This window comes from Ascidia mentula, chromosome 8, assembly GCF_947561715.1.
Source record: "Ascidia mentula chromosome 8, kaAscMent1.1, whole genome shotgun sequence".
Taxonomy (NCBI): domain Eukaryota; kingdom Metazoa; phylum Chordata; class Ascidiacea; order Phlebobranchia; family Ascidiidae; genus Ascidia; species Ascidia mentula.
Window position 1 is genome coordinate 17786865 of NC_138573.1, and position 26060 is coordinate 17812924.

A 26060-nucleotide genomic window follows, 5' to 3' on the forward strand; every position below is an offset into this window, starting at 1 on the left:
CCGTGGCCATCTATGGCAAGGTGTGTCCAGACAGCATACGCCCGGAGTGTGATCATTGCCCGTTTCCTCACGTGTCCGGGGTGTTTGATGCGTCAACCCCACAGGTTTTTACGGTATGGAGAAAAGCGTAACTATATAGCTCATTGACAGACGATCGTAACATTTATATCTCATATGTATAAGGTTACAGCACCCTTGCAGCACTTTCTAGCTAGACAACGTATGGAATTTGGCACCAGGCCTATTTAAAACACACGTAATCCTAGTCATTGCTTAAACTAATGAAAATTACTGCCTCATGTGCGCCATACTTTCTATTACAAACCCTATACATACACCTTGTTGACATCGGCTATACCAATACTTTATGTTTCTTGTTCGTTACCAATAGGTATGCAAAAATGCACATAAGCGTTAAATTAGTCAAGACAAACATAAAATACGGAAGACGATCATAAAAGAAATTTCTCATAAATAACCACAGTTATCTCAGACTTTTGTGCTTCAAAATGACAAATCTTGGAAATAAGGGCAGTTTGGCAGGTGTGGTTGCGAGAACAATAACTGACACAATTTTTGTAATTTCATTTTACTTTGCTAAGTTGGGCGCAACATCAGTTTGTTAAACAAACGAATTTGTAGCGTTAAAGAATGTTGGTTATGGTGTAGGATCGTAATGGTTCTGGAAAATCATATTTTCACCTAAAATCTCATGAAACTTTTGTAAAAACAAGACAGAGAAATACAACATCTTCCAACATAAATTTAAAACTTCTCTGAGGAATTTAATTCCACATCTTCGGGCTTGCGAAATGTGATGGGTGGTCCAGAAACGCCTAAAATCAATTGATCGGGCATCATGATTTTGGCGCGCAAAATTCCTGTGATCCATACGTCGTCTGCGGGTAAGTACCTCTCCCTTGTGGATGCTTCAAAAAGTTGCTTGACAACCGCCACACTGGTGGTGTAGAATCCTCCGTGGCAAAACTTTGGGTAATAAGGCCATCTGTAATGCACTCCCGGCGCGAATCTCAATGACCCGTTTTCAGTCCGTACCGGCGCTTGACCTTGGAGCACCTTGTGGACGCAAGCAATGGGAAACTCGGGCCATTGCTGGGCGGTCACAAGTTTTAAAACATTTTCTACGACTCCTTTCAATCTCGTGACGTCGACTTCAGTATCGTCGTTCCCGGATGAGTAGAAGAACTTCCCTGGAAGTCGATTCGAAGCCCATTGCATGCCGGCGAGTGTTCGTAAGGCGGCGTACCTGTACAAGACTTTAGTTTTTATGGCGTCTCACCAAGAAGAAAACCTGATTCGTGACCAGAATACCCTATGTTCAAATCGCGGTGGTTAAAAAAAGAAGTTAATAGTGGCGCAATGTATGTAGGTATTGTTTCTTAACTATATGTAGGTGAAGTATCGAGTAGAAGGAATACATGGGATTGTGATTTTTTCTCATTCCTTTTAAATACGTCACCCACCTATCTCCATCCGGGACACCGATCTGCAAAATATCGCCAAAAATTTTCGATTCTCTTTGCAATCTGTTTTCGAATTCGGGCAAAGGTTTCGCTACAACGAATATTGTCCGGAAACTTGCACCGTTAATCCACCTGCTAGTAGCCCACGTACGTCGCAGAGAGTCCCGGTTTGCAAAGTTGCTGACTTTCGATTTGATAAAGTTCACCATCGTCCAACGAGTGTCTGCAGAGAATTAGGTTTGGTTTATATTTCTGTTGATTTGATGAAAGTGGTTAAATTGTTGTGTTATATATGAGGAACTTGTTCTAAGCGGGCCGTATATGTCCATGCTGTGTTTTCTGATGGCGTTTGCGGCTACGGACGAACAATAATAAATGAACTAATTGTTTTGTACATTCTATAGTTTCTTTTTAAAATATAACTTTACATTATTTATCATGTATCATTATATATAGTTGTGTACGGTGGGGGTTACGATTGTACTTATCTGTGGCTCAACCACACAGGTACAACTGCCAATGTCCCTTTCGTAAGAACCGCTAATAGGCCAATGGTTCGGTAACACCACATTGGAGAAATGAATCCACAGACATACTTTGTTGGTAAATGCATTCCATTTTATCGCATGGTCCCGGCTTGACGATCCATGGTTCCATACCGAACCTGAAGGGCGGGCGTTGAAACGTTTGAGATGATGACGTCATGTTTTCGTTGTAGTCGTACGCGAACGGTCGAAAGTTGCCGTTGTAACTTTGCGTGTACGGAAAAATAACGGTGATAATAAACAACTTTGAGTGAAGTGAATATGAGGACTTACCTCAAACTAAATGCGAAAATGAAGATGACGAAACAGAGAGAAGTGGTGACAAGGAACAATAAACGTAATTTGCATTTCATTGTTGAAATTTTGCACTTCTGGTAATCCTAGTACTATCTTACAGGCGGCATTTCTGCGAACGACAACAACATTACACATAATTTTGTCGATCACACATTTAGTGTGCTGTGACCTATGAGCTACCGATTGGACGTTAAATGTTTAAAAGCAACTGATTTAAAGTAGTCTTATGATCAATAAAATAAAGTTTGCCAGAAGGGCAGTATTCAGCAATAAATATGCCTGGCAGCATCAGTACTGCGGAACATTCTATATCCTAACATACACACTTCTTTTGGCCTGTTTTCAACCAGTCCTAAACAAAACGTCATTAACAAACACCTTTTGCTTTTCTAACGTATACTGATCTTATTCTATTACGTCACACAACGCCATCAATGTTGTCATCGACCTTCCATAATCTATTTGTCAAGTCTCAAGTTGAAAACATTTCCCCGTTACCATGGCATCGCGAAACTGGAGCTTGTCAGTCTACATGGCTTTCAAAGGGAAATAATGACTCTTCAGACTGTGTGGCTTTCCGCTTGACTTCAGATGAACCGTGGAATCACGTATATACGTTCGTAACACCAACGAGGTGGGGTTTCTTGGGGCGACACACCCTCTGTTTCACGCGTGATTGGGCCTCAATACGTATTTAACGCAGAATGGACGATTTCTTATCCTTGATGTCGCAGGGGATTTGTAACTTGCTTCTACATCATACTTTCTGTCCAACGTATAATAAACCTTAAGGCGTTGGTGCATGATTATTTACATCACGAATCCGCAATGTGAACTTTAAACGATCCTTAACCAAACGCACAAAAGAATAAAAACACGTGTTGAAATCAAACTATCCTTATCATCCACGTGATCCAATTCTAGCTAATTTCGCAGTCGCTCAACGTGGAATTCAAAGTTTTCTTTTCTCGGAATTCGAGTTAATTTTGTTTCGAACCAACTTTTCGCTAAAGAGAATTTCCCTGTTCTCATTCACGGTGCGTCGGTTACAGAACTAGATCTGCCCTAGTACAACCTTTAGCATGTCGACAACCTTTAGAATGCAACGACCCAAGGTCAACGACCTAAATTAAAACATACATAGAGCCACTGAATCTAGGTTGGTGGAGGTTGTTTTGATTCTTTAATCCAGTGCTTCCATTGGTGGGTCGCAAAGCTATTTCAGGTGGCTCGCGAAGCATTTCTGAATGTTACAGTTTTCTATTAGATCACGAACAATGCATGTGTATACATTGTGTTTTTTTTCTCATTAAATTCTTTTTCATTCGTTTGGTCATATCTCATTGTGGGTCGCACAATAAAACTTGCATTAAGAGTGAGTCGCGAACTGAAAAAGGTTGGGAAGCACTGCTTTAATCCACACGAAACAAAATAACCGTCACTATAAGTTTTCAGTAAACTCGCATAACCTACAGGTACAGCCAAGTGCACCAGAAGTTTGGTGTGTTTTGTTTATTTACATTACTGCTATTTTCCTAATTGAGCTTAACCTGTTAGGATGATTATAGGATGAAGGCGTCACATGCCAGGGCCATACCATGTATCTGTTAAAATTGTAGTTCATTTATCCTGACAGAGAGAACAGGCCTTATTTCCTTTTTTTGCCCTTTACCAAATTTATCTGAAGTTGATGCAAGACGAAATATTAAAAACAACAAACACAATATAGAAACAAAAATGTTGGTATTTCAGCCGAAATAATTTAAAACGACGATACAGCATGGTTCATACTATTGACCAGCACACAAAATACAACAATAAGTTATCAGTTCGAACATGAAAAAGTACGCCAATGTTTTTCGCCTGTTTACCGCAGTAACAGCGGGCATTGGACCTGAACGAATGTGAAAAATCTAAATCTAACACGAAGCTTAGTCAGCATCAAAAGCAAGCAGCGTTTGCATCCTATTGTTACATAGAATATCACCCTTACTCAATAATTAGTATGGCGGCAGATTTATTGGAAAGGGAATTTGCATTTCATTTGCCGACAACCAAGTGTTTTCGGGAGTCACCTTGTGGCGGATGAAAATAAATATATTGAAAATTGCATGTCCTTCAAACTATCCAGAAGCTTGATATTTTTTGTATCTTATTTCGTCTTTACCTCTTTTGTTTCCCAACCGCGTGGGAAAGCGCATTGCTACGCCTCCATGTTAGGCATGACAGCTATAAACTTAAGCAAAGCTTTTGAAGTTTCATTTTTATGTAATTTTGTTTCGTTGAGTTTGGATATGAGTTGTCCGACGCCGTGAAAAGCTATTTTCTCTGAAGGTTCGATCACCATAGTGTCCGGCATGCCCAGTTTCAATCGTAATACGCCGGTTATCCAAACATCGTCGACACGCAGGTAGGGAGTGGTCCTCGCGGCTTCTAAAAGCAGTTTCACCACTCGGACGCTGGTCGAGTAAAACCCGCCGAAGCAGCCACGCGGGAAAAACGGCCACTTGTACTCGCTTTTTGCAATGTACCACTGCTTGTACCTCCCCGTCATATTGCGATACGGCCTCGTGAAGTCCATAGTTCTGTACGTGCAAATGATGGGGAATTCGACCCAGTCGTGCTTGGTCGAAATGTCGATGTACTCATTCATAACTTTGTGCAAACGGTCGACCATCACCATGACATCATCGTCGCCGGAGGAGTAGTAATGGTCGCGCGATAACTTGTCCACAGCCCACTGCATACCGGCCATTGTCTTCAACGGAACGTATCTGTCATTACAAACAAATGTGCAGCTAACATTAAGTCTGTTTATAAAGAGACTGGTTCATGGTGTTGAAGACATTAACTTGTTTTAGTTATTTTAAAGACGTTTAGGCAAAAAAATCCTATCATCGGTTCAAAATTGCGGGGTTGGTCTATCTTCATAGTTTAGACAGAGCTGGCCTGATTGACGTCACAGAACGTAGATAATGCTCACGTGGGTGGCGACGTCATGCATCATTGATATCAGTGACTCACATAGAAGCGGAAAAAACAATTAACACGCAGTAAAAGGCACAGTGACAGTACATTAAATATAAACAGAGGAGCTGAGGTATACTGCCCATATTAAAATGTGGCTGCTGTTGTATGTTTTTTGCAGTATTGATTAGTCTCTCCATTCTCTGAATTATTGAGTAAATTATTAGTGTTTCTTAGTCTGTTTACTTTTTGCAAATGCTGTAGGCCTATTCTAACCTAATCAAGCTTTTTTGCTGTTACGATTTATAGAAAACCGCACATTTTTTAAAATCCCTGTATGTCGGGTGCTGGTATTTCCTCACATGGTGTTTTACAAAAACCCGTTGACCTCATTATAATGGAGCAAAAAGTCAATTGCCAATTTTTAATGTTATACTTTTGGAAAGCAAATATTTGTACAAAATGACCCTTCACAAAAACTATTAAAAGAAACTAATTCGTTAATGGGGCTTCTAGGGCCATTTTATAGCGTATATCTTTTTAACGGCAAGCAAACATTCGACATACTTGTAGTCATCAGGGCCATCGTACTGTAAAATGTCTCCATAAATCTTCTGCTCCATCCGTAGCTGAGTTTCAATGATAATATCGTTGGACATCCCCACGACAAAAACATTGTCGAATCGCGAACCATTATAGTAAGTCTTGTGTGCCCACATGCGACGGAGGTCGTTTCGGTGTTCGGAGTGATTCGCTTTCGACTTCACAAAATTTACCATGCACCAACTTGAATCTGTGATATTTAAACATGTTACTCGAAAATGCTTGCAAGGGAATTTGCAATTTCGTCAGTATTCATGGGACTTTGGAATTGTAATCGTGTACCAACAGAAAACCTTCAAAATTGTGTGAAGAAAATTAGGAACAACGAGAAACGTAAAGTAATTTCGCACGTGGTCACTATTTTACTGACTTGGGGGTATTCCCGTCCTACAGCTTCGTCGGTGAACATGTCTAGGTTCGATGAGATATTGAAAGTTAGGCCTCACGAAGTTGTAGCCGATGATTTTCTCGTCGAAATCGTACGCCAGGCGTTCGTTAAGCTTCACAACAGCCGAGTTGTTCAACGTTCGTCTGCTTCTAATTGACTGGCGTTCAACTTGTCTGTAGAACATAATTCAAAGCGTACTCAATTAGGTGACTAATCTGCCTCGTTGTCGTTTTACGTCACTTCCTTATCCTTGTGTTGTTTGTTATTATCGCAACGCTCTTGATGGTCCGTGTTCATTTGGGGATCAGATTGAAAGAGAATGAAAATGCTTTGACACCAATGAGCTTTTTAATTTAGTTTACTGGTTTTGCGCAATGCTAATGTTGTCAACAATTGTTTCCTCTGTTAATGCTGATTTTTCGAGTTTAACCAGCGCGCATTTATTCAATTTGCCTCATGGCAGACGAAACGTCGTTTGAATAAAAAAAAAATTTTCCTGATTGTCAAAAGACCATCAGCCCTCAACAATTACATTACACATGGAAGCAACAGTAGCAGAATATTGGTTTAATCCGTAGCGTAATCCACATTATTTCAATAAATGGATGAAATTAATACAACGTTCATCTTACCTTAGACTTCGAGTGATCTGAGTCCAATAAACGAACCACGATGTTGTTAACAGAAGAAACACCATCGACATTCGAATTTTCGTCAGCAGTTTCATTTTTTGACGCACCAGCACGCATAGTGCGAACTCACTAACAGCTGTAATGAGATGTAAACAAAAGTTATATGCGCACAATGTTTCGGCAGAGTAAAAAGTATATTTTTTTGGTTTGCTTTGTGCTGTCAGTCGGATTTACAAAAACCTAACACTGAATATAATCTATCTTCAAGGCTCTTAGACTTGTTAGGTCAACTGCGTTCGTTTAGAGTGAACGTTACCAAACTAGCTACACGCAATCCAAATATTATCTAACTTTGGAAATAGTACTTTACGTTTCAGAAATTTACAAGAAAACCACAGAGAGAAAGAAAAACGTCACGAACATTTAGTTTCAAATTCGTTAAAATGATGAATTGTTTTGTTACCAGTTCCTGGGTACGCAAACTTTTCATATGAAAGGCTAGACTCAGTTGATTCAATATTCTTAACCTGCGCTATGTCAAGTTTAAACAATTAATACAATTGTATTGTTATGCTTTTATAAGAGACTGACTGTTAAACAAATTTATTCGCACGAGCTTTCGCGAGATTGATCTCGCTTCATCAGGTGCAGCAATCATAGATCAGAGACAGACACGACAAACTGAAGAAATTGAAATACAATTGTATTTTTCACCATCTTTTTTGAAGCCAAGCCTGCCAACCGTCTTGTGCTTCTGACACTCTCAAATTTGAAATCGCAATTGTGGCCTTTTAAAATGTACTGTTGACAAAAATCTTGTGACATGAGAAGTGCGATTCTAGGAAAGACCAACAGACAAAAAACCTGATGTCCAGCCACAGACCAAAGCTCTAATAGATTTGTGTAACTTCGTGGGCATCTGGCTAACTGGACCAAACATATTCGCGAACAAATGTTAGAGCGAATATGACTCCGCAAACAATGTAATTGACGTAAAATATTTTAATGGCAACCTCAGAAGGAATAAAACGAGAATGCCGCATTTCAGTAAATCAACAGTCCCAAGCCTGACTCAAGACGTTGTTTATTCAACCGTATTGCTCCTTTCTTATTCTCAACTCTAGCAACAATACATTCAGGTTTGTACCGACACCAAACCAATCAAATGTAGCACACATAATCGACCTTGACTTTACTGTACTTATATTACAACACGTTTAAATGTTATAAAACCCAACTTTGGCCGCATACCACTCAGAGTGTTGATGTAACATTTTGCTTGTTGCCTATCCTGTGGCAGGTAACTTTCAAACAGCCACGTTGCAGCTTTTGATGAGAATAAAAATCTCCGCAATTATCAAAAGTGCGAATTCTATAATTTTCTCTACGTTTTGTTTTCCTTTTTATGTCTGTCTGTAAACTGTTTTGTAGTTTGATGAATTACTGCAACTACCGACCGTGGCTTGCATCACATATGTTGTTCGGCGAGTGGCATGCATTCTACGTAGGTGTTGTATGAGTTTAAGCGGAACCAAATGAGTGGTTTGTTGACGATTAGTCTGAAGAATTATTGTTAAGTTTGTGTGCGTGGCGTTGATTTCCGCATGACCGGATCGAAACGTTTGGTTTGGTGCTTATAATAATGTTCTCTGCCACCAAAAGTAAGCCGCGTCAACAATCATACTGTGTAAGTTTGGCGGGGCATAAAATGTTTCCAGCTTGCGGATTGTATTACATAATCACATGCCTACCTCAATATTTGCTCTCAATAAACGTCCAACAAGTCTGTAAACCTCGCGGACAACTTCATATTACAACTCTTTAACTGCCCATAAAATGACATTCTTTGACGGTACATGCGGCAAACCATAAGGATTTCGTCATAGATTGCTAATGTTATGACGTATGTTCAAAACGGTTTTAGCCAACGAGCTTTTTAAACTTCACTCTCAGTTATGTTGGAAGCCATGTTTGAATAAATGACAAATTTACGAAAATCTTACAATGGTCGAAAACCGCATTAGCCTAAAGACACATACTTGCAAACCACGCTTCTCATTTTTCTTCGATGTTGCTACGTGAAGGACTAAACTAGACCTACGCAGCTATACGCCATGCACTAAGTCATTACGAAAAGTTAAACATTTGGAGCCAATAAACTTTTCCCCTGGTTTGTTGTTAAACAAGGAAAGTGCTTATTTACTGTACCATTGTTCCGAAGCGAAACAACAACACAAAGTGGAAAACCTAATGGATCGTTCGTTATCGGCGGCTGCTGATGGGAACAAAACAAGATCAATAATCGTCGTTTTATTCCGTGCCAGCCTCGGTTTCAAAATTAACTTCACCCGCCGAACTGGTGAATGGAAAATGTATTGGCGAATTATTGTTTGGGAATTTGGAGCTTTAACAAAGCACGTCAGCCGGCAAGTCGTTGAGGCGAAACTCAACTCTCTGTACTTCCTTTGTATGTAACTTATTTCGCTTTTTTCAAAAATTTAACGTGACTCGTAGTTCTGACTTGTCTTGAAATAAACTGTGCCTTGCCTTAATTTTTTGTTTCGTCTTCTCACATAATAAAAAGTAATCTACCATACGTGCTGACACGAACCTCACTTCGCTACAAGTATTGTTGCAACCAACACATCTTCAGTCATGGAGCAAACCAAACTAAATACACTCATGTTGGAAGAGATGAACAACTACCGGCGCTGTGCTGACATAAGGATGCGCGTGAATGGTCAGTGAGGCTGAATTGAATTCATTCAAGCGACGATTGAGTGGGTTACTTTTAGTCAAATATTACCCGAACCCGTGCGCGGGCCCCCACCGAGGTGGGGAGTAATTTTTTTGAACGCTTCCAACTGCAGTTAACGGATTCTTTAGATATGACTTAATCGATCACTCGAACCCAGCAGATATTTGCGAATGATTTAAACGGAATGGAAAATTCTCCTTCAACGTAGAAAATGTCCACTTGTATCAAACACCTTCACCCACCAACAAATTAGCTAGAACTCTCAATGTTTTTATCGCAACATTTGCAGCATGAAAAGCGCGATTATTTTTAAGGTCTGTTTTAAATTGTTTGCAACAAGCCATCTTACGTACTGCAAATTCAACAAATTCGTGTTACCATTGTGACTGTTTGACAAAAAGAATAGTTAACACGTGCATGATGTGCTTTGATCAGATCCATGTCTGATTTTATACCATATCTGGCGAAGAGTTATGAATAAACGCTCGAACATATTCGCCTGCAAAACATACCCAAACTGCTCGAAATGGTTGTCGTGCGCACAAATTTCCGTTTCCTTGGTGACGCGATTGTTCTCCGGTGTGCGTCATTCTTTAGTCACTCGCCTGTTGCGATGTACGTTACGTTCACCATGTAGCATAAACATAAACACACAACACGCTTGTTGCCCTGTCACATACAAACTAGAGCTTATGCTTAGTTAAACTAGAGCTTATGCTCTGTTCCATGCTTAGTTAAAGCGACATTTTATTTGTTAACTTGGCTAACTTTTCCCTGTCAGCCGTCAACTAAAATTAATACATGTGAAAGTTGTTTTACCTGAAATTTTGTTGCTGGATAGTAGTGAAGTTATCCCATCTAATAAAAGCATGCCAACTCAATAGTTATTGAATTGTTCTGCCGATATAAACCAAACAGTTAAACTGACCCTTGGCGACTTATATTTGTTTCGCAAATTTTGGCCAAGCAGTAGAGGGATGTAGGCGTTAACACAAAACGAAAAAACAACGCTGGTTAAATTTTGATATTCCGCAAACTTAAAATCTTTATATTCAAACTTTCCTTTATACATCCTTCCCTATGTGGACGCGACTCTAAACTCGTCTTCTTTGATATAGGCGCGAATAGTCTGGTCTGGTCTGGTCGTGAGTGTTTGGTGTTACAGATGTGGCCCAAGTCAAAAAGGCTGATAAAAATCAACCCTACACCAAGCTGCGTTATAATAAAAACTATTCATTTCTCAATTATGCACATATTTTATTAAATATTTGTACTTAGGGTTATGAATCATTGGCGTCGGTTTAGGGGTGACATATCACCCCTCACAAATAAACAGAGGTGACAACGCATGTACTGTCACCACTGCATTTCGTGTAATTTAAAATTATTGTCAGAAAAACAACGTACTTTATTGATTATACTACGCGTTAAGCTTGTTTGTATTATTACCGTCACAATCATGACAAACACTAGTGTCTCTTCATGTTACGCAGGGCAGCAATTGTTGTAGCATAATGGCAAGAATCGGCATTGATGCGTAATAGATTTGTTTGTTACTTCATAATGCAATAGACCGAGTGAAACAAAAATTTGCCGCTTTCAGTGAGGGGGTTCGTAATTAAAGTGTTTAAAATTTAGTGCCATGACAACAAGAAACTGACACGAAACGGAAGTTGCGTCGTTTGCCTGCGTTTAGGGCGATACGTGTTTTAAAACCTGGAAATGTCACCCTCAATATTTTACAAAAACGTTGAAAAATCGACGCCTATGGGTATGATAGTATCACATTTTTGCACCAAATTAACATAAATAACCGAAAGTTGAAAAAATCATGGTCGTCATCGGTGCATGATATATTTGGTATGACGATAATGGAAGAATGAAAGTCGGGCGTTCCCAGTTGTTCAAATGTTTGCATCACAGGTTTCTCTCCGCACATCCTTCAATGTCCAGAAACCTCGCCAGCTTGGAGAAAAGCGATTTGCAAACAGAGTCGGCTGGAATTATGTTTGGAGCGGGTTTGACTGCTTTTGTTCTAACGGGAAAGGCCGGAATGACGATATTTGAATCTCGACAGACACCAGCAAACGTATTGGTCTATTAGTCCCCATGACAACGAAAACAAGCTTAGCACAGAAATTCCTTGAACGTTGGAACAACGCAACAAATCTTAAAGACTTTTGGCAGAATGACCGTCGGGATAAACTCGTAAAAATTGTGAAACGATCATTCCATAAATTCCCGTTTACATTGTCATCGAATACCAGCAAAATCAGAGTAAAATCTGTCAGGGATTTACGACTAGCAATTGGGTCAAACTGGGCGGTGGCACCGGTTCGCTCCTATTGTGTTTGAGGTATTTACTTCCGAGCCTCTGCTAAAACAACAATCTCCTGCTCGGCAAACCGACAGCAAATGTATTTTGATCGAACACCTGTTTTGGCAACACGAGCGTTGCTCAAACGTGTGTCTGAGTTGTCGATAATTGTGTTGTGAACACAATCTTAACTGGTTGCTCATAACTCATAAGCAGCCTATCAACAAGCAAACTTATTCGCTAAACCAACAGCATACTCCACCAAAATTTCAGGTTTGCGAAGCCATTGTTATAACATCACCACAATTGGGCACCATTTGAAAGCCTTGCTTTGTAAAAGAATTATTCCGAATTGGACCTGTACAGGGTTCCACAATGTTGCGTCGCGACCCACTGGTATGTGGTATTGGTGTTGTTGGGCCAACGCAAGCTGGCTTAGAGGATTTTACTACCCTGTCCCATTGTTTGGCCTTTTAGTTCTCATTAACATTTTACAAATTGTAGATCTAATAATTGCAAAAAATGCATTTTTTTAGTTGCGTTGTGTAACATTTTTGTTGGTAATAAGTGCGTCACCGGGCTTTGAAAGTTGGGACCCACTGATAACTACTAAAGTTTATAGGGACAAGAATAATACGAGGTTTTTAACAAATTTGCCTTTTTTTAAAACTTGTTTTTTTCGAAGACGATTTTTCTGCTAAATGTTTGGATTGAGCGCCAATTATTTGAGCTCACCGAACATTACTAAAGTTGGGAATACCGGACGAGCGACATCCACCGGTAATGAAAACAAATAACGGCTGCAACTGGGGGGCGATAAAGATTGAATTCGTTTTACCATGAAACAGGACGACTGTTTGGGTTTGTATACTTGGTAAAATGGCGAGTAATCTCTGGTAAAAGTAAGTCGGTGCGGTCCGGTACGAATGCAATGACTGGTGTGTCCCATATAGTGATGAGAAAATGTATCTAGTAAATTTATTGACTTAAAATTTGATATAGTATACGAAAATACATTGGTTTATTTTTTCGCATAAATTTAATCGTTCCGGTAAGTCCTTTTTTACTTTCACCACTGCGTGAAAGCATTGTTGGGTTGGAAAACACATATTGACAAATTGTGGCAGAAAATTAAACATATTGGCCTTAAACTAGCGTCAAGTAATGCTGAAGACCGAGTCCGCGAGTTGGACATTGGTGCGATGATGCCACGGATCATCCTACTGGTAAATATACACTTGCATATATATATATTTTTATGTATATATATATACATTCAAGCTGTATGTATGGTTGAAAGTAAGAGCATGCAAGTAAGAGCGGCATACAATGGACAACAGACAACTTGCGACGTGACGCGTTGTGCTTTAGCGGCGATGTCGACATTGTGGTAAACCCTCTAGCTTTCAGGCAACAGATCGTATTGGCTCATGACAGTATGACAACGAACGGTTGGAGCGAATTTCCCGTAATTGTTGCCTGTGTCCTCATACAACACCTCGTCCCAAACCATAAGCATGACAACAAATGAAAGATTGGCAAAACTTAGCAACCTTGAAAAATGAGCCTTATTGTGAACGGTTTCTTGCTTCAGTAGGCTTTACACCTTGCGACTGAGCTTAGTACGAGCCGTAGACAGTTCTGTTTCTTTTTTTTACCACACCGGGATTTGAACTCAGTATATCCTGGGACACACTTGGAATACGGGTCGGGCCCCTGCTGCGACGTTGCGTTTCGACCACGTGTGAGCATCTTGCACCACTAAGTGGGCATGCATGACAGTATAGTCCTTCCACCAAGTGTGGACAAAACTGCCTACATTTGGTAAAGAAGCAACATTGGTTAAGCGCCCGACTCATATACGAAGAAGAAAACCTGATCGGGACTCGTGACCAGGATATCCCGGCTGTCAAGTCAGACAATGTTTGCATGTGTTGGAAATTCCTTTCAGCTAAAACCGTTAAAATCACTGACGTTTTATATTGTTCGCTGCCGTGCAGTTTAGTTTCGTGGAAATACAAAGCCACGCTTAGTAATCGTATTTGCGAACACGTTTTTCTCAAACGAATTTTACACAAGCGAAAAAGCTGTGACGTTTCAAAACAACTTTTACGACCCGATAATTTGGTGAAATTTAAGAAAAAAGAAAATTTAAGGTTGCAAAATTTATGCACTTGTCAACAGAAGAAATCCATTCAATGTGAAAATGATATTTATTGAGTCCAGTAAAAACTTGCCGTTAAGCAACTTGTCTGTATTCCAAATGAAACTATGGTTCTATAAAGCTTTTGGCTTGCAAAACACAAAGAAAATCGGACTGACAAAGGTCAACTGGCAAAGGTAATGTGTCAGTTAACTCAAAGCACAAATTTTTTTGAAAGATTGAGTTTGGGATAAAAACGCTAAATCAAATGTTCTGTTTCCATGCATTTCGTTGAGTGAGCAGCGTTTTAATATTAAGGCCGAACAGACAAGGGAAAAAGCTCGTTTTGTTTGAACTTCACTGTGACGCGTTTTGTCAAATAAACCACAAATCGTTACACAACGAGATTTTTGTTCGTATAGTTGTGCCAGAACCGGTGTACAACAACATCACAGACTATTTGTCACCTACAAAACGCTCATACTATTTTTCAATGAAACCCTGAACAGGAAAAAAATTTGGTATGAAAACTCAAGTGTACTTTGAAACAGTAAATGGGAAAGTTTTTTACTAATCCAGCCAACGTGCTCGATAGACGTTATTTATTCAATGCGACCGCAGCGCTGTGTTGTGTAACAGCTTGAACGGAGTATAGCTATTAGAAAACTTTTAAACTTTTAATAACATAAGATCATTTGTCAGTCATAAGTTTGTTCGAGAGGGCGACCTTTAAACACTGTCGTTGATATGACCAACGTCAGACGAAAACAAACGCTTTTAGAAGATGCGTTTTTCTATGCCCAAGGCATTGCTAATAGAAGTAGAATCATACGAGGCCAAGGTTTTCTTTTTCAGATTTTTAGTGTTGTTTTACGCAGAGCATACATAAATAGACAACTGTATAAAGTAATACAGAGCATCAACCCACTACTACCAACGGTGTAACACAACTTTGTGGCATATATGTTTTGTCAGTGATTATTTTTTTATCTGCTTATGCACTAATATGGAGAGAAAGGTACATAAGTAAACAGATATTTATTCAGTTTTGTTTCTTGTAACTAGTTTATTCACAAAGTAATGCATTTGCAAACTAGCTGATGTTTAGAATATTAGGGCAACTAAAATAATCTAAAATATGCGGATGGGTTCAACGAAGCGAGACCGCTTTTTCGTTTTTTACGCGGTGTTGCGCCGTTGACAAGGAAAGTGGCTGCATTTTGGTTGGCTTATTATCTGTTCAGTGAGGGTAGCCATGCAGGCGTACAATAAACAATAAACACAATAAATCATCAGTCGCCCACGTTGGTTAGTGGGATTAATCGGTTGCATACCGATTGCTTCATAATAGTTGTGTTGTAATAGTAACTCTTGGCAATCTGCGTGCATCAGTTCTGCGGACAATCTCTTGTCAACATGTCTTTAGTTACAGCCGTTTCCGTTAAGAAACTGCAGTTCTGTTGCTTGCAGCGGCACGGAAATGTCTTTCTGCGATTCAGTCAACGCTACTTCGCCAACAATACTAATTTAAACACTTTTACACAAAAAGCTGGAATCGATGGAAATGACAGATTTTCGTCGTTAAATATCTGCTGGTTTATTTTCCCACCTTCGCTCGTTCTGCAACCTTAACCTTTAAGTAGTAAATTCGTTCACCATATGGTTGTAACATTTTGCTTTCTGGCTGGCGTGAGCAAGATAGGAATGGTTACTAAAATTTGGAAAACCGGTTTGATATTACTTGGACTGTTGGTAATATGGAACGCATACCAGCTGAGAGTCATAATGAAAGAAACCATAGTACCACGCACAATCTTCGCAGCTACCGGCACACAAGGTTAGTTTGGTATTCTGTAAACTTTATCGTAAATCATGTTGTTGGTGAAAGTCAACAGTATAGACAAGGGGATTATGTTATGCAACAGGTTTGGAAAACATTTAATCCCAATTTCAGCCAACATTATTCTGCTGTTATATTTTATTACGTCACATATTTGGTCAGAGCAAATGATGTAGTTTAGTGATATAAGTTTGCCGCGGGCAAAGTCAAACCAACGCATAATTAGTGGTACCGGCGATTAATGCCCGCTAATAGGTCATTATAAGGTAATGAACAAGTTGCAATCCGACACGCAGAAAAACAAGTGAAAGAGACAATCGGAATTTCGGTGAACGTCAACAACACGGTGAAAAATGCAACCACTACAAAAGCGATTGAAACCGAACGACGGGAAAAACCGACCGAGGAACCCAACATCGTTGAATATATGGTAGTAAAATATAAATAAACTTACTTGGATTCATCAGGCTAAGTTTCAATCCATACAGCAAGCGCAAAATTACATTTAATACCGATCATGTCGCTGCTAATCTTTGTGGTTGTGTTTGTCGAGATCAACAAACAATAAAAACGAAAGCTCTTTGAAATGAAAACACCTAAACTGAAGTGTAGGTAATGGCGGCAACGATGGCAATAACTCTTTGCTGGCATATAATCTTGTTTGGCGCGTTTTGCTGTGCCAGTGATTCTCAAACTTGGCGTCGCTTTGCCCTGGTGCGTGGCTTTTGGGTTTTAAAGGCGTCGCGCAACGCAGTTTTTCATAAAAAAAGATTTTGTAAAAGTTGTACATTTCCAAAAGCGTAGGACAGTTTGAGAACCACTGCCTTACGTCCATCTAAGGGTCAAACTTAGGCCACTGAAATAATAAAACCAGTCGCTGTGTAGTATAATAAAATATTTGTCGTAAATTTATGGTTGCAAATTGGGATCTACTGAATAACGTTTCTTTGCGATTCAGCAATCTGATAACAACATGATGCCGTTGCGCCCGAGGCAACGTTTCCTCAAGCAACCAAATGAAATCTTCACAAAGCCATGTGAATCACGTTGTCATCAAGGTAACTATTTAACCTTGTAACTTGTGGTTAAGGGTAGCAGTGCTGGAAATCAATAACTTGGTCATAAAAATGCGCACACCTTCCTCAGACAAACGAACACCAGCCGCACACGACGGCGGATTACCGCTGTAAACCACTAGAAATGTAAAGCATGCGGTTAAGTTGATTACACCGGTTCAACCACCAACAAGTGTTGCATCTGACTATTGACACTGGTTAAAAACTTTCCTTGCGTTCATTGAGTTGATGATTGCATGGAGGTTAGTAGCGCTGTATTGCAACCCGTCCAAGTTATTTAAACTTAAACTTCTCCACGGATAAACAGGGAAAACGTCGTCGCTATGAGAAACTCAAAATGGAGATGTATTAGCCACTAATTAGCCACTACAGAAGTTTTAACTGCAACAAAAACGTTTCCCCAACTTTTTAACTTGGGTTTAGAGCGTTTTAACTCGTTCCACCATGTTTACACATGCATATAGTCCACGTACCACCTGGGGCTTGCACTGGTCATTGCGAAGGCAAACAAATTACATGTTAAGATATATCAAAACATTACTCACTTAAGAAAAACCTATTTTTTTTCCTGTTATTGTTTTCTGTACACTCCTATATAGATGACTGCGATTGGTGAAAAAAACAGTACATAAACTTTCTTTAAATTTTTAAAGTATCATAAAGTGATCCACTTTTGATGCAAACATTATTTGGCATCCAATTACAACAGTTTAGTTTTACGAATATTTCTGCGCCTTTTTTCATGAAGTGCCGCAATGGAAGATGGTGATCTTCGTGAAATCAAAATCAGATCATTTCAAAGCCCGAGAAACCATACGGAGAACGTGGGGTAGTCTGAGGTACATCAACAACGCTGTGTTCCACACTGTATTTGTATGTGGGAAAGAGGATGGGGAACATTCCGCAATTCTCGCAGAAGAACACAGGAGATACGGAGACATCCTTCAGTATGATGGAGACGATGGTTACAAGTGAGCGTTAAGAATAAATTGTTTTATTGCTCGACAAAATTATTGCTGTATTGCTTTGAGGCGATGGTTTCATAGTTTTTACAATGTTGTCGCTTGAGTAACACAAAATATCTTGCGGCAATTTCTATTTCTGTTCCAACATTGCAAAATCGTTTCTTTATTTGCCATAAACAGTGACAAAATTGTAAATTTCCCATCGCATCTTGTTTCAAATAGTTGGAACAAAACCATGTACTTTCTCAACCGCACAGAAACATCACCTTGAAGACCTTGGCCGGAATGCAATGGTCTGCCGATCACCTGCAAGGCAAATTCGATTATTACGCAACAAGCGATGACGACATCGTGGTAAACATGGGTGCCCTCCAGCGGCAGATCGACGAAGCGCAAAAGAAAATGGCCGAATTTGAGTGGAGCGAATTTCCTTTAGTCTGTCTGTACAAGAAGATGACTGGAGAAAAACCGCACAGGAGAAACGAGAGCAAATGGTTTATACCCAAAGAGCTGCACCCCTGGCACTCCTGGCCGGATTGCTGTTACGGTGGTTTCTACGCAACCAGTGTGCGCGTGATCACAAACCTTTACCATGAATCACGTCAAGTGGTTTTGCTCCACTTGGACGACGTGTGGATTACAGGCGTACTGCGCCAACGCGCGGGCATGCCGGCCGACATGGTACTGCCGCAAGGGAGCGCCAATGATGTGTACCATGTGACAAACAGCGATAACTGGGCTCACTATTGGTCCCAGGCGAAAAAAGCATTAGGAACAGAGGACATATGCACTTGCTAGTTATATCGTTTACATTTATGTTACTTTCAGTTTGTGCGGCACTGTGCTATAATTGACTCCACTGTGCCTGATAACGTTATTTCGCGCACCAACAAAACACAGTTTCAAAGGAATCAATTTGATTTGTTTTAGGGTTTGTAATAATTGATTTAAGGTGAATCTGTTTTTTGTGATAAGAGTTACATTTCCCTATGAATTTTCTGTCTCGTTGAACCTTATGCAGATCACATCAACAGTCTCTATAGTACCGGGTTCCTTAGGGTTCCATGGACCACTGAAGGTTTACCAAAGGTCCAAGGGACTTTTCGATTGTCACTTAACCGACCTTTATTGGAACACAACGCTCATGCGTTAAACTCTCAACATGTTGGTATCTGTCCCGGTTGTTAACTCAAACCTTTGCATGAACAAAACAGAGAATGTCGAACAGATCATGCGAAACAGTTTGCACATAAAAATAACTTAAATTACTGCTCTTCGAATTCGTGGAAGGCAACAGCCTCCGGATTAACGCCATCTCACGTTGCAAATAATAAAAAAAATGTATCAATTTCCCGACAGTCAACACTATCATGCAAATAAAAACAGTTTGTTATAACTTAGTTATATTTTAGGTTTGGTTATGATTTGCACTCTTGAATTAAAAGAAGTTGTTTAGGCTTATGCTGTAGCACTTCAACATGCATCACATTTATGAAATCGTGTAGGCTACATTCATAGTTTAAATCAGTCGGCTATTTCGAAGGCACATTAGAGCTATTGACGGAATGACAAAAGGGTGTCAGAAGCAACAATTGTTCAAAAGAGTCAATATATATACCAACCTTATACGGGACAATTTCTCATATATTATGTTGTGTTTTCGTGGCACCAACCGGTTTTTTATTAACGTCGGATAATAATCACGCTGCAAACACACATCACCTCATTTACGGCAAACGTGCTATTCGTTCGTATACACTAAAGGTTCGTATAACATCCGGTCGACCTATTTCATGACACTTGCAGCAACAAGCCACCTTTTCAATTGAGTCGCAGGGGTAATCCGAACTCAAATAATCCTGTATGCAATTTTTATATAGGCCACATATATTTTGCGTAAAACAACATTCCAGGCACGAACATACGAAGCACTAACATAGGAGATACGAACAGAGAGACGGACAAACACAAAAATGACATTTAGGGCAAATACATTTGTACGCGTGGTTTGTAACGTTCTTATTGTTAATCCTCGTGTGACTGTTACTTATGTATTAAATTGATCGATTGACTTTGGGTTAGAGAGTATAACCTTTTCATCAGGAGTCAGATATACGGCAGTGTTATTATTTATGTAGACGTTTTAAAAAACGCCCTACAGCTGTACGAATACTAGAAGGAATGACATAGGTTAAATGAACGCCTTTTAAAAGTCCTGTCAGAGATTGGGTTTTGTATATGCAGTGATACGTACATCATGCGAAACAGTTTGCGCACAAAAATAATTAAATTACTGCTCCGCTTATTCGTACGAGGCAAAAGGTTAATCGGCTATTTCGAAGGCACAATAGAGCTGTTGACGGAATGACAATAGAGTGTCAGAAGCAACAATTGTTTCAATAGAGACAATATATTTTTCATTTTCAGCTCACAGTCTACAAACGTCAAGAGGTTCGCACAAACTCCACGTTATAGCCACATTCAGACTAGAAAAATTAAAGACAAGTTTGCAAGAAATCAGAAGCTTGAAATGATAAGCAAGCTGAATGTTGCTTTGCTGATCTTTGTGTGCGCGTTTCTGTCTGTCACTATACTGCTGAATCAGAGACTAGAACTAAAAGGCTACTTGGTAAAGCACCGAAACGGTGGTGGTTCCAAATTTGAAGCGCCCAAACCACCAACCTACGGGACAGGTTTGTGCTGCACGAATACTGAAAGGAATGGCATAGGTTAAATGACCGCCTTTTAAAAGTGCTGTTAAACATTGGGTTTTGTATATGCAGTAATACATATATCAGTGGTCCATAGGGTGTAATCTCGGGATAAATTTGATGTGATACCAAATACCATACTTGAGTTTTTGTATCTTCAGTAAATCTTTTAGTCATTTTAACATTGGTTAAGGGGTTAAGTTTTAGGGCATGTATTATATTGCGAATGTTCAATGCACGCAGTAATTCCTCTAGTATCCGTTTAATAATTCGTTTTAGCCTGCAAGCGACATATTAGGCTATATACCCTGAGTAAAAACAAGTGATTTTCAGAAGTAGTGACAACGGCACAAAGCACCCAGAAGGCGAGGGTGGCAACGCTCCAAGAGGTAAAACGTATTAAGAGTAAAATTTAAGTTGTGCATTGCGTTTGCAATGCTCCAGCATGTGAAAATGAACAAAGCATGGTTTATATATGAAATTCCTGTTACTGCCAGGCATATTGCAATTAAAAATGTACTGATCTTCTGGCATAAACGTACTGTATTTTACGACGTTTCGTCTGCCATGCGGCGAGACTTCATCAGGTATAACGCAACAATTGAATTACACTGAAACACGCAGGGGCACAAAAAAATGGTTTATATAGTTAAAACGTTTGTAGTGGTCACATACAGATTTTATTGGCTTGTTTATCTTATGACACATATATAACAAATTCAGTGAGAAGTTGCATTAAACGTTGATTTCTGTTGCTTTGCAAGTTTGCGAGATTAAAATCTCGGGCTGAGGTAGCCTGTGCCACCAGCTTTGTAGGCTAACCTTGAAAATGGCGCTGGAACGAATATAAAGAATTGATAGCAAAGCAAACTTAATATGTTCTTTGAACACTTACGTTTAGTTGCCTTTCTAGTATTGTTTGTCGTGTTAATTTGTGCAGTGGTGCAGCTTCGAACATTGATTTCTCACAAAAAGACCTAACTAACTTTCACTTTTATACGATTACATCTGGTTAAACTACGTTTTTAAACTAAGTTGTTGCAACTACAAGAATACCCACTCACTAGCGGGAGAAAACAGATTCGTATAAAAATAAAAAAAAAAAACGTCCCATGTCACTGTGGCAGGAATGCCAGAGACAGCGGGTGGCGGATATTAACAAAGCGACGCCTCGTGTACGATTGGACCCAGATAAGTTACTCTACCCAGTATTGCTTTGGGGTCCGAATAACCAACTTGAAGGATTGAGAGAATCCATATACGTCGCTATTAAGTTAAACAGGTACTGCTTTACATTTGAACTTATACAAAGCAGGCAAATATAAAGCACTTTATATTTGACAATAGGTTTTGAATATATATGTTTAGTGGATCACAGCAGTAACGTTGCTTCATATTAAACTACTTACCAGCTGTTGTGGTGTTCAATTTTTAAAAAGAATACTGATGAAGCAAAATATACCTGTTTGTTCTCATGTTAATTTAATCCTAAAAACACTTCCGGTGTTAATGTTTAAAGTTTTCTAACAGGACACTGGTTGTTCCCCACTTCTTTCCACATCACAACGATCTAAGTGGCCAAGAAATCCACCTCACCCACGCCGCTAATAGAATAGACTTGGAGAAACTGTCCAAGTTCATGTCTGTTATGTCGATAGAAGATATGCAAAAGCACTGCAATCATTCCTTCGATATCGCATTTCAGGTGATTTTAGTTTGCTAATTAGAACCGACAAATGTTATCACCATATTGGTTCGCGAAATCCTGACGGGAAGACGGAAAAAGCGCAAACGCATATAAAGTGCAATGAAAAGCTCAAACAAAATAATAAATAACGCTTTTGTATTTTACCCGGTTTTGGTGCACTTTTGGAAATATGTATCTCAATGAATCCTGTTTAAAGAACGCTTGTGAACGTTAATTCTGACATACCTTGTTTTGGCCGGAAGAGACCTGTTGTAAATGTTTATGTGTTGGAAGCTTCAGTGCCAAACAGTTTCTTGCTAGCTTTCAATCTTGTTTACAACTAAACCCTGTCATGACAAACAATAGAAATAATACTGGTAATACTGGGTCGTTTTGCTTCAGAACCGACCTTGCAGGTGTGAAAAGGTGGAGAAAGTACAGCTTGACACTGGAATGGAAATCTTCAATGTAAACAAACTTGACGGTTACAATGGCCAAATATCCTTAATGCAATACGGTTCGCAGCAATGTTCACAACCGAGGATTTCCACGTTGCCAGAATCCGTGGCGTCGAGAGTGAAGCACAAATTCAACCACCTGGAGGAAATATTCAAGTAAGCGTCTAAAGAAAGTTCCACCCTTTTGCGTCGGAAACAGTATCCAAAACAGTTGCTCTCATCCGATAGTTAACTTCAGTCTCAGACTCTCGTCTCATACTCACTCCCAGCGCACACAGAATATCAATCGAGAAAGATACATTCATGACTTTATTTAATGTTTTCTGATACAGCATTACATACGTCCATGCATTACTTGTCAGAAAATCGGGCAATAAAGTTCTTTATTCACATGCTCTGTTCATAAGGTAGTGTCGAACCAATTTGTATCAGAACGCACTGCTGCAAAAAGTAACTGCTGCATGTGCAGTCACACCTCAACATTTTCAAACATTTAAAACACTTAAATGTGTTTTCCAGCACAACAGCCAGGTGCGCTGTGTTTCTGTTCCCATTTCTTTTCTCTTTCCCTGTCCGCGATGGCTGGCTACAGACCTGTGGAATACAGCATGGAAGAAGACATCGTGAATCAAACAACAACAGAAAATATTCACGAGGCCCCGATACCGCTCCTAGTGGCCGCTGTGGAACATGCAACAGATCGACCGCCATACATCAAACAAATTGTTGATCGATTTCTTCGGGAAGTTGTTCAAGTTACTCATTATGTTGCTGTGCATTGGAGGTATGTAGGTGTACTACATTTAAGTCAGTGTTAATATGCAGCACACCGTCCCCATATATTTGATGTCGCATAAAACCAGGCTTTTTGAAAGTGCCACGAAATATGTACAGCATTAAAAAGACCCTAACATTGTACGAAAACCAAATTGGATTTTTTTCCAATACGTTCATTCACGCATTTCACTTAGATTTTTCACTTAGAAGTAAAGTTTCAGACTGTATTCGCAAGTATTGTGTTGTAAACGCGCACATCGTCGCCGACCTCAGCATATATTTCAACGTGCATAATTGCCTTAAACCCAATCCTCGTCCCAAAGTCCTCAGTAACATCGGTCTACCAAACCCATGAAAATACTAGATTAATAGTTTACATTTAGATACAACATATGCCCGACGAAATATTCATATCCACACAACAGGTTTGACAAAGAAATGAGAAAACACCAGTGCAAGAAAAAGTCAGCTTTATGCCATGAGGATCCGACGCCACTGGAGGTCGCCAGAGGCATTGCAGTAGTTCAAAGTCAAGTGGCAGAAAGTCATAACACAGCAATACCAGTGTACATTGCCGCACCACCAACAGTAAACGCACTCATTGCAAAGGTCAAATATTACCTGGAAAATCCTCTTGCAATGGAGAACAAAACGCTCAACGTCAGCAACACGAACACAACGAAAGATGCGGCTCAAGTATTTACTGCTGCTCAACTAACACCTTTTATTGACCGTTTCTATTCACCGAAGTCTTGCCCAAACATTAGACCGACGCCTAACGAACTACTTTCTTTGCTCGAAATGGAAATAGTTCAAAGAAGCCGCGCGTTTTTGTTCTCCAGCATGTCCACGTGGTCGGCTATGGTGCTTCGATTGCGACCACCAGAGTTTTTTCCACTGGATAAAGCGATATTGTAAATAACTTTTAAGCAGCCTACAAGGCTGGAAAAAGATAGTAGTGATTTTGGTGCTGCTGTTGCCCTCCATGTGATTGTCAAGCGTTGGCTTTGCTTCCTAATAAAGATTTTCGTTGTGTTGTTGTTATTTATCCAGATTTCTTAATCTTGGATTGCTTTCGCCTTAAAAAGGCGGAGTACAAAGTTGCCAGAACTAATAACAGCAAATGGAACCAGGCTTGGATGACCCAAAGCGCGAACATAGTCTGAAAAACAAATTATGGGTCGCATCCTGGCCCGCTGCCCAATTAACGTATGACGACAGCGACCAATGAAAACTTTACCAAAGGGGAACTCACCTGGCTTCGACAACAGTGACAATTGGCGGTAAACCTTAAAATATAAATCATTTCTATCCGTAACATGTAGCCTGCAAGGTTCTACTTTTCAGAAGTAGTTTTTGCCCAGTGTTTTTTATATGCGACAGTCAAGAAATTCTGTCTTAAAACATCACACTCGTTACATGTTGGTACGCAGCAGATCAAATTTAAGCACAATATAGCACTGCAAGTTAATGCACAATGAAAGTTTGCATTGTTGGAATCTGCAAGTACACAAATTCCTCCAAACCTTGACACGAACAAATGAGCAGGAAACTAAAAATATATTTTGTAAAGCACAAAACCTTAAATTATTAAAAACATATGATTGCGTGACGCAGCATACCAATGCGTGGCTGGATTGTCAGGCTGTGTTACGTAAGATGACACATCACATCTATTAGGGCACGCAGTTTTGCATAGATTACCCAACAAATCAGTGTCACTTTATGATTTAAGTGGTGTTCTGGAAATAATTAGACGAAGTTTTTATTCAACCGATCTGCAGGCTGCCATAAGCCGAGACTTCTTCCTAGTCAAGACGTCGCAATCAAAGTGTTGATAAAAGGGACTCGTTAACACAGCTTGTAACGTCATATGATAAGGGAAGAAAACGCGGCACAACACGAGGAAATATACAACTTTGACTTAAAGATTGTTCTTTGTTAAAGGAAATGCTTTCAAAAAGAGATTTGATTGAAATCTGAAGTTGGCCATTAATAGATAACCAGATTATGATGTGCAAGTTTGTTTAACTTAACATTCTGTTGAAAATTATTTGGAAGGGAAGGAGGCAAGTTGTTGGCAATTTCTTGGTATGTAAAAGTTTAAACCTGTCCAAGATGTTCTCATGTGATGTTGGGTTGGAACGACATTCTGCTGCATTTTTCACTTTTTACCGTATTTCAACCCGTATGAGTAAAAGTACCAACTAAGGCTTCTCTGTAACGCAAATGGTTTGCTTCCTGTTGCTTGATGCCGTTAAGCTATACAGACTACAGGAGGAAGTGAGGTGATGGAATGAATGATCTGGTTGTTTAATGTTGGCAACCCAACCGTTATAAAGGTATGCAGAAGTAAATTATATTAGAATTTTCCTAAATCATAGTAAACAGCAAGTCACCCACCGCATTTGC

The 26060-nt window shown here is 39.6% G+C and overlaps 4 protein-coding genes and 1 pseudogene across 4 annotated transcripts in view; 3 read left to right on the plus strand and 2 right to left on the minus strand.

Moving 5' to 3' along the window:
* The window catches only part of LOC145912301 (uncharacterized), a 70852-nt gene that overhangs the window by 5396 nt on the left and 39396 nt on the right, over positions 1-26060 (plus strand). The window lies entirely within an intron of this gene.
* Positions 376-2510, minus strand: LOC145911677 (beta-1,3-galactosyltransferase 4-like). The gene is made up of 4 exons (XM_082999088.1): positions 2303-2510; positions 2081-2235; positions 1485-1707; positions 376-1267 (listed from the first exon to the last, which is right to left on the minus strand). Exons 1-4 carry the CDS (start codon positions 2380-2382, stop codon positions 766-768), a joined length of 960 nt encoding a protein of 319 aa, XP_082855214.1. The 5' UTR covers positions 2383-2510; the 3' UTR covers positions 376-765.
* LOC145911380 (beta-1,4-mannosylglycolipid beta-1,3-N-acetylglucosaminyltransferase brn-like) lies at positions 3818-10310 on the minus strand. Its single transcript, XM_082998700.1, has 5 exons — positions 10187-10310; positions 6917-7052; positions 6267-6457; positions 5861-6086; positions 3818-5100 (listed from the first exon to the last, which is right to left on the minus strand). The coding sequence occupies exons 2-5, from the start codon at positions 7009-7011 to the stop codon at positions 4530-4532; spliced, it is 1083 nt and encodes a 360-aa protein (XP_082854826.1). The 5' UTR covers positions 7012-7052; positions 10187-10310; the 3' UTR covers positions 3818-4529.
* Positions 15839-18858, plus strand: LOC145911657 (beta-1,3-galactosyltransferase 5-like). The gene is made up of 5 exons (XM_082999063.1): positions 15839-15971; positions 16271-16404; positions 16933-17032; positions 17799-18021; positions 18273-18858. The coding sequence occupies exons 1-5, from the start codon at positions 15839-15841 to the stop codon at positions 18811-18813; spliced, it is 1131 nt and encodes a 376-aa protein (XP_082855189.1). The 3' UTR covers positions 18814-18858.
* Positions 21839-24566, plus strand: LOC145910650 (uncharacterized; annotated as a pseudogene).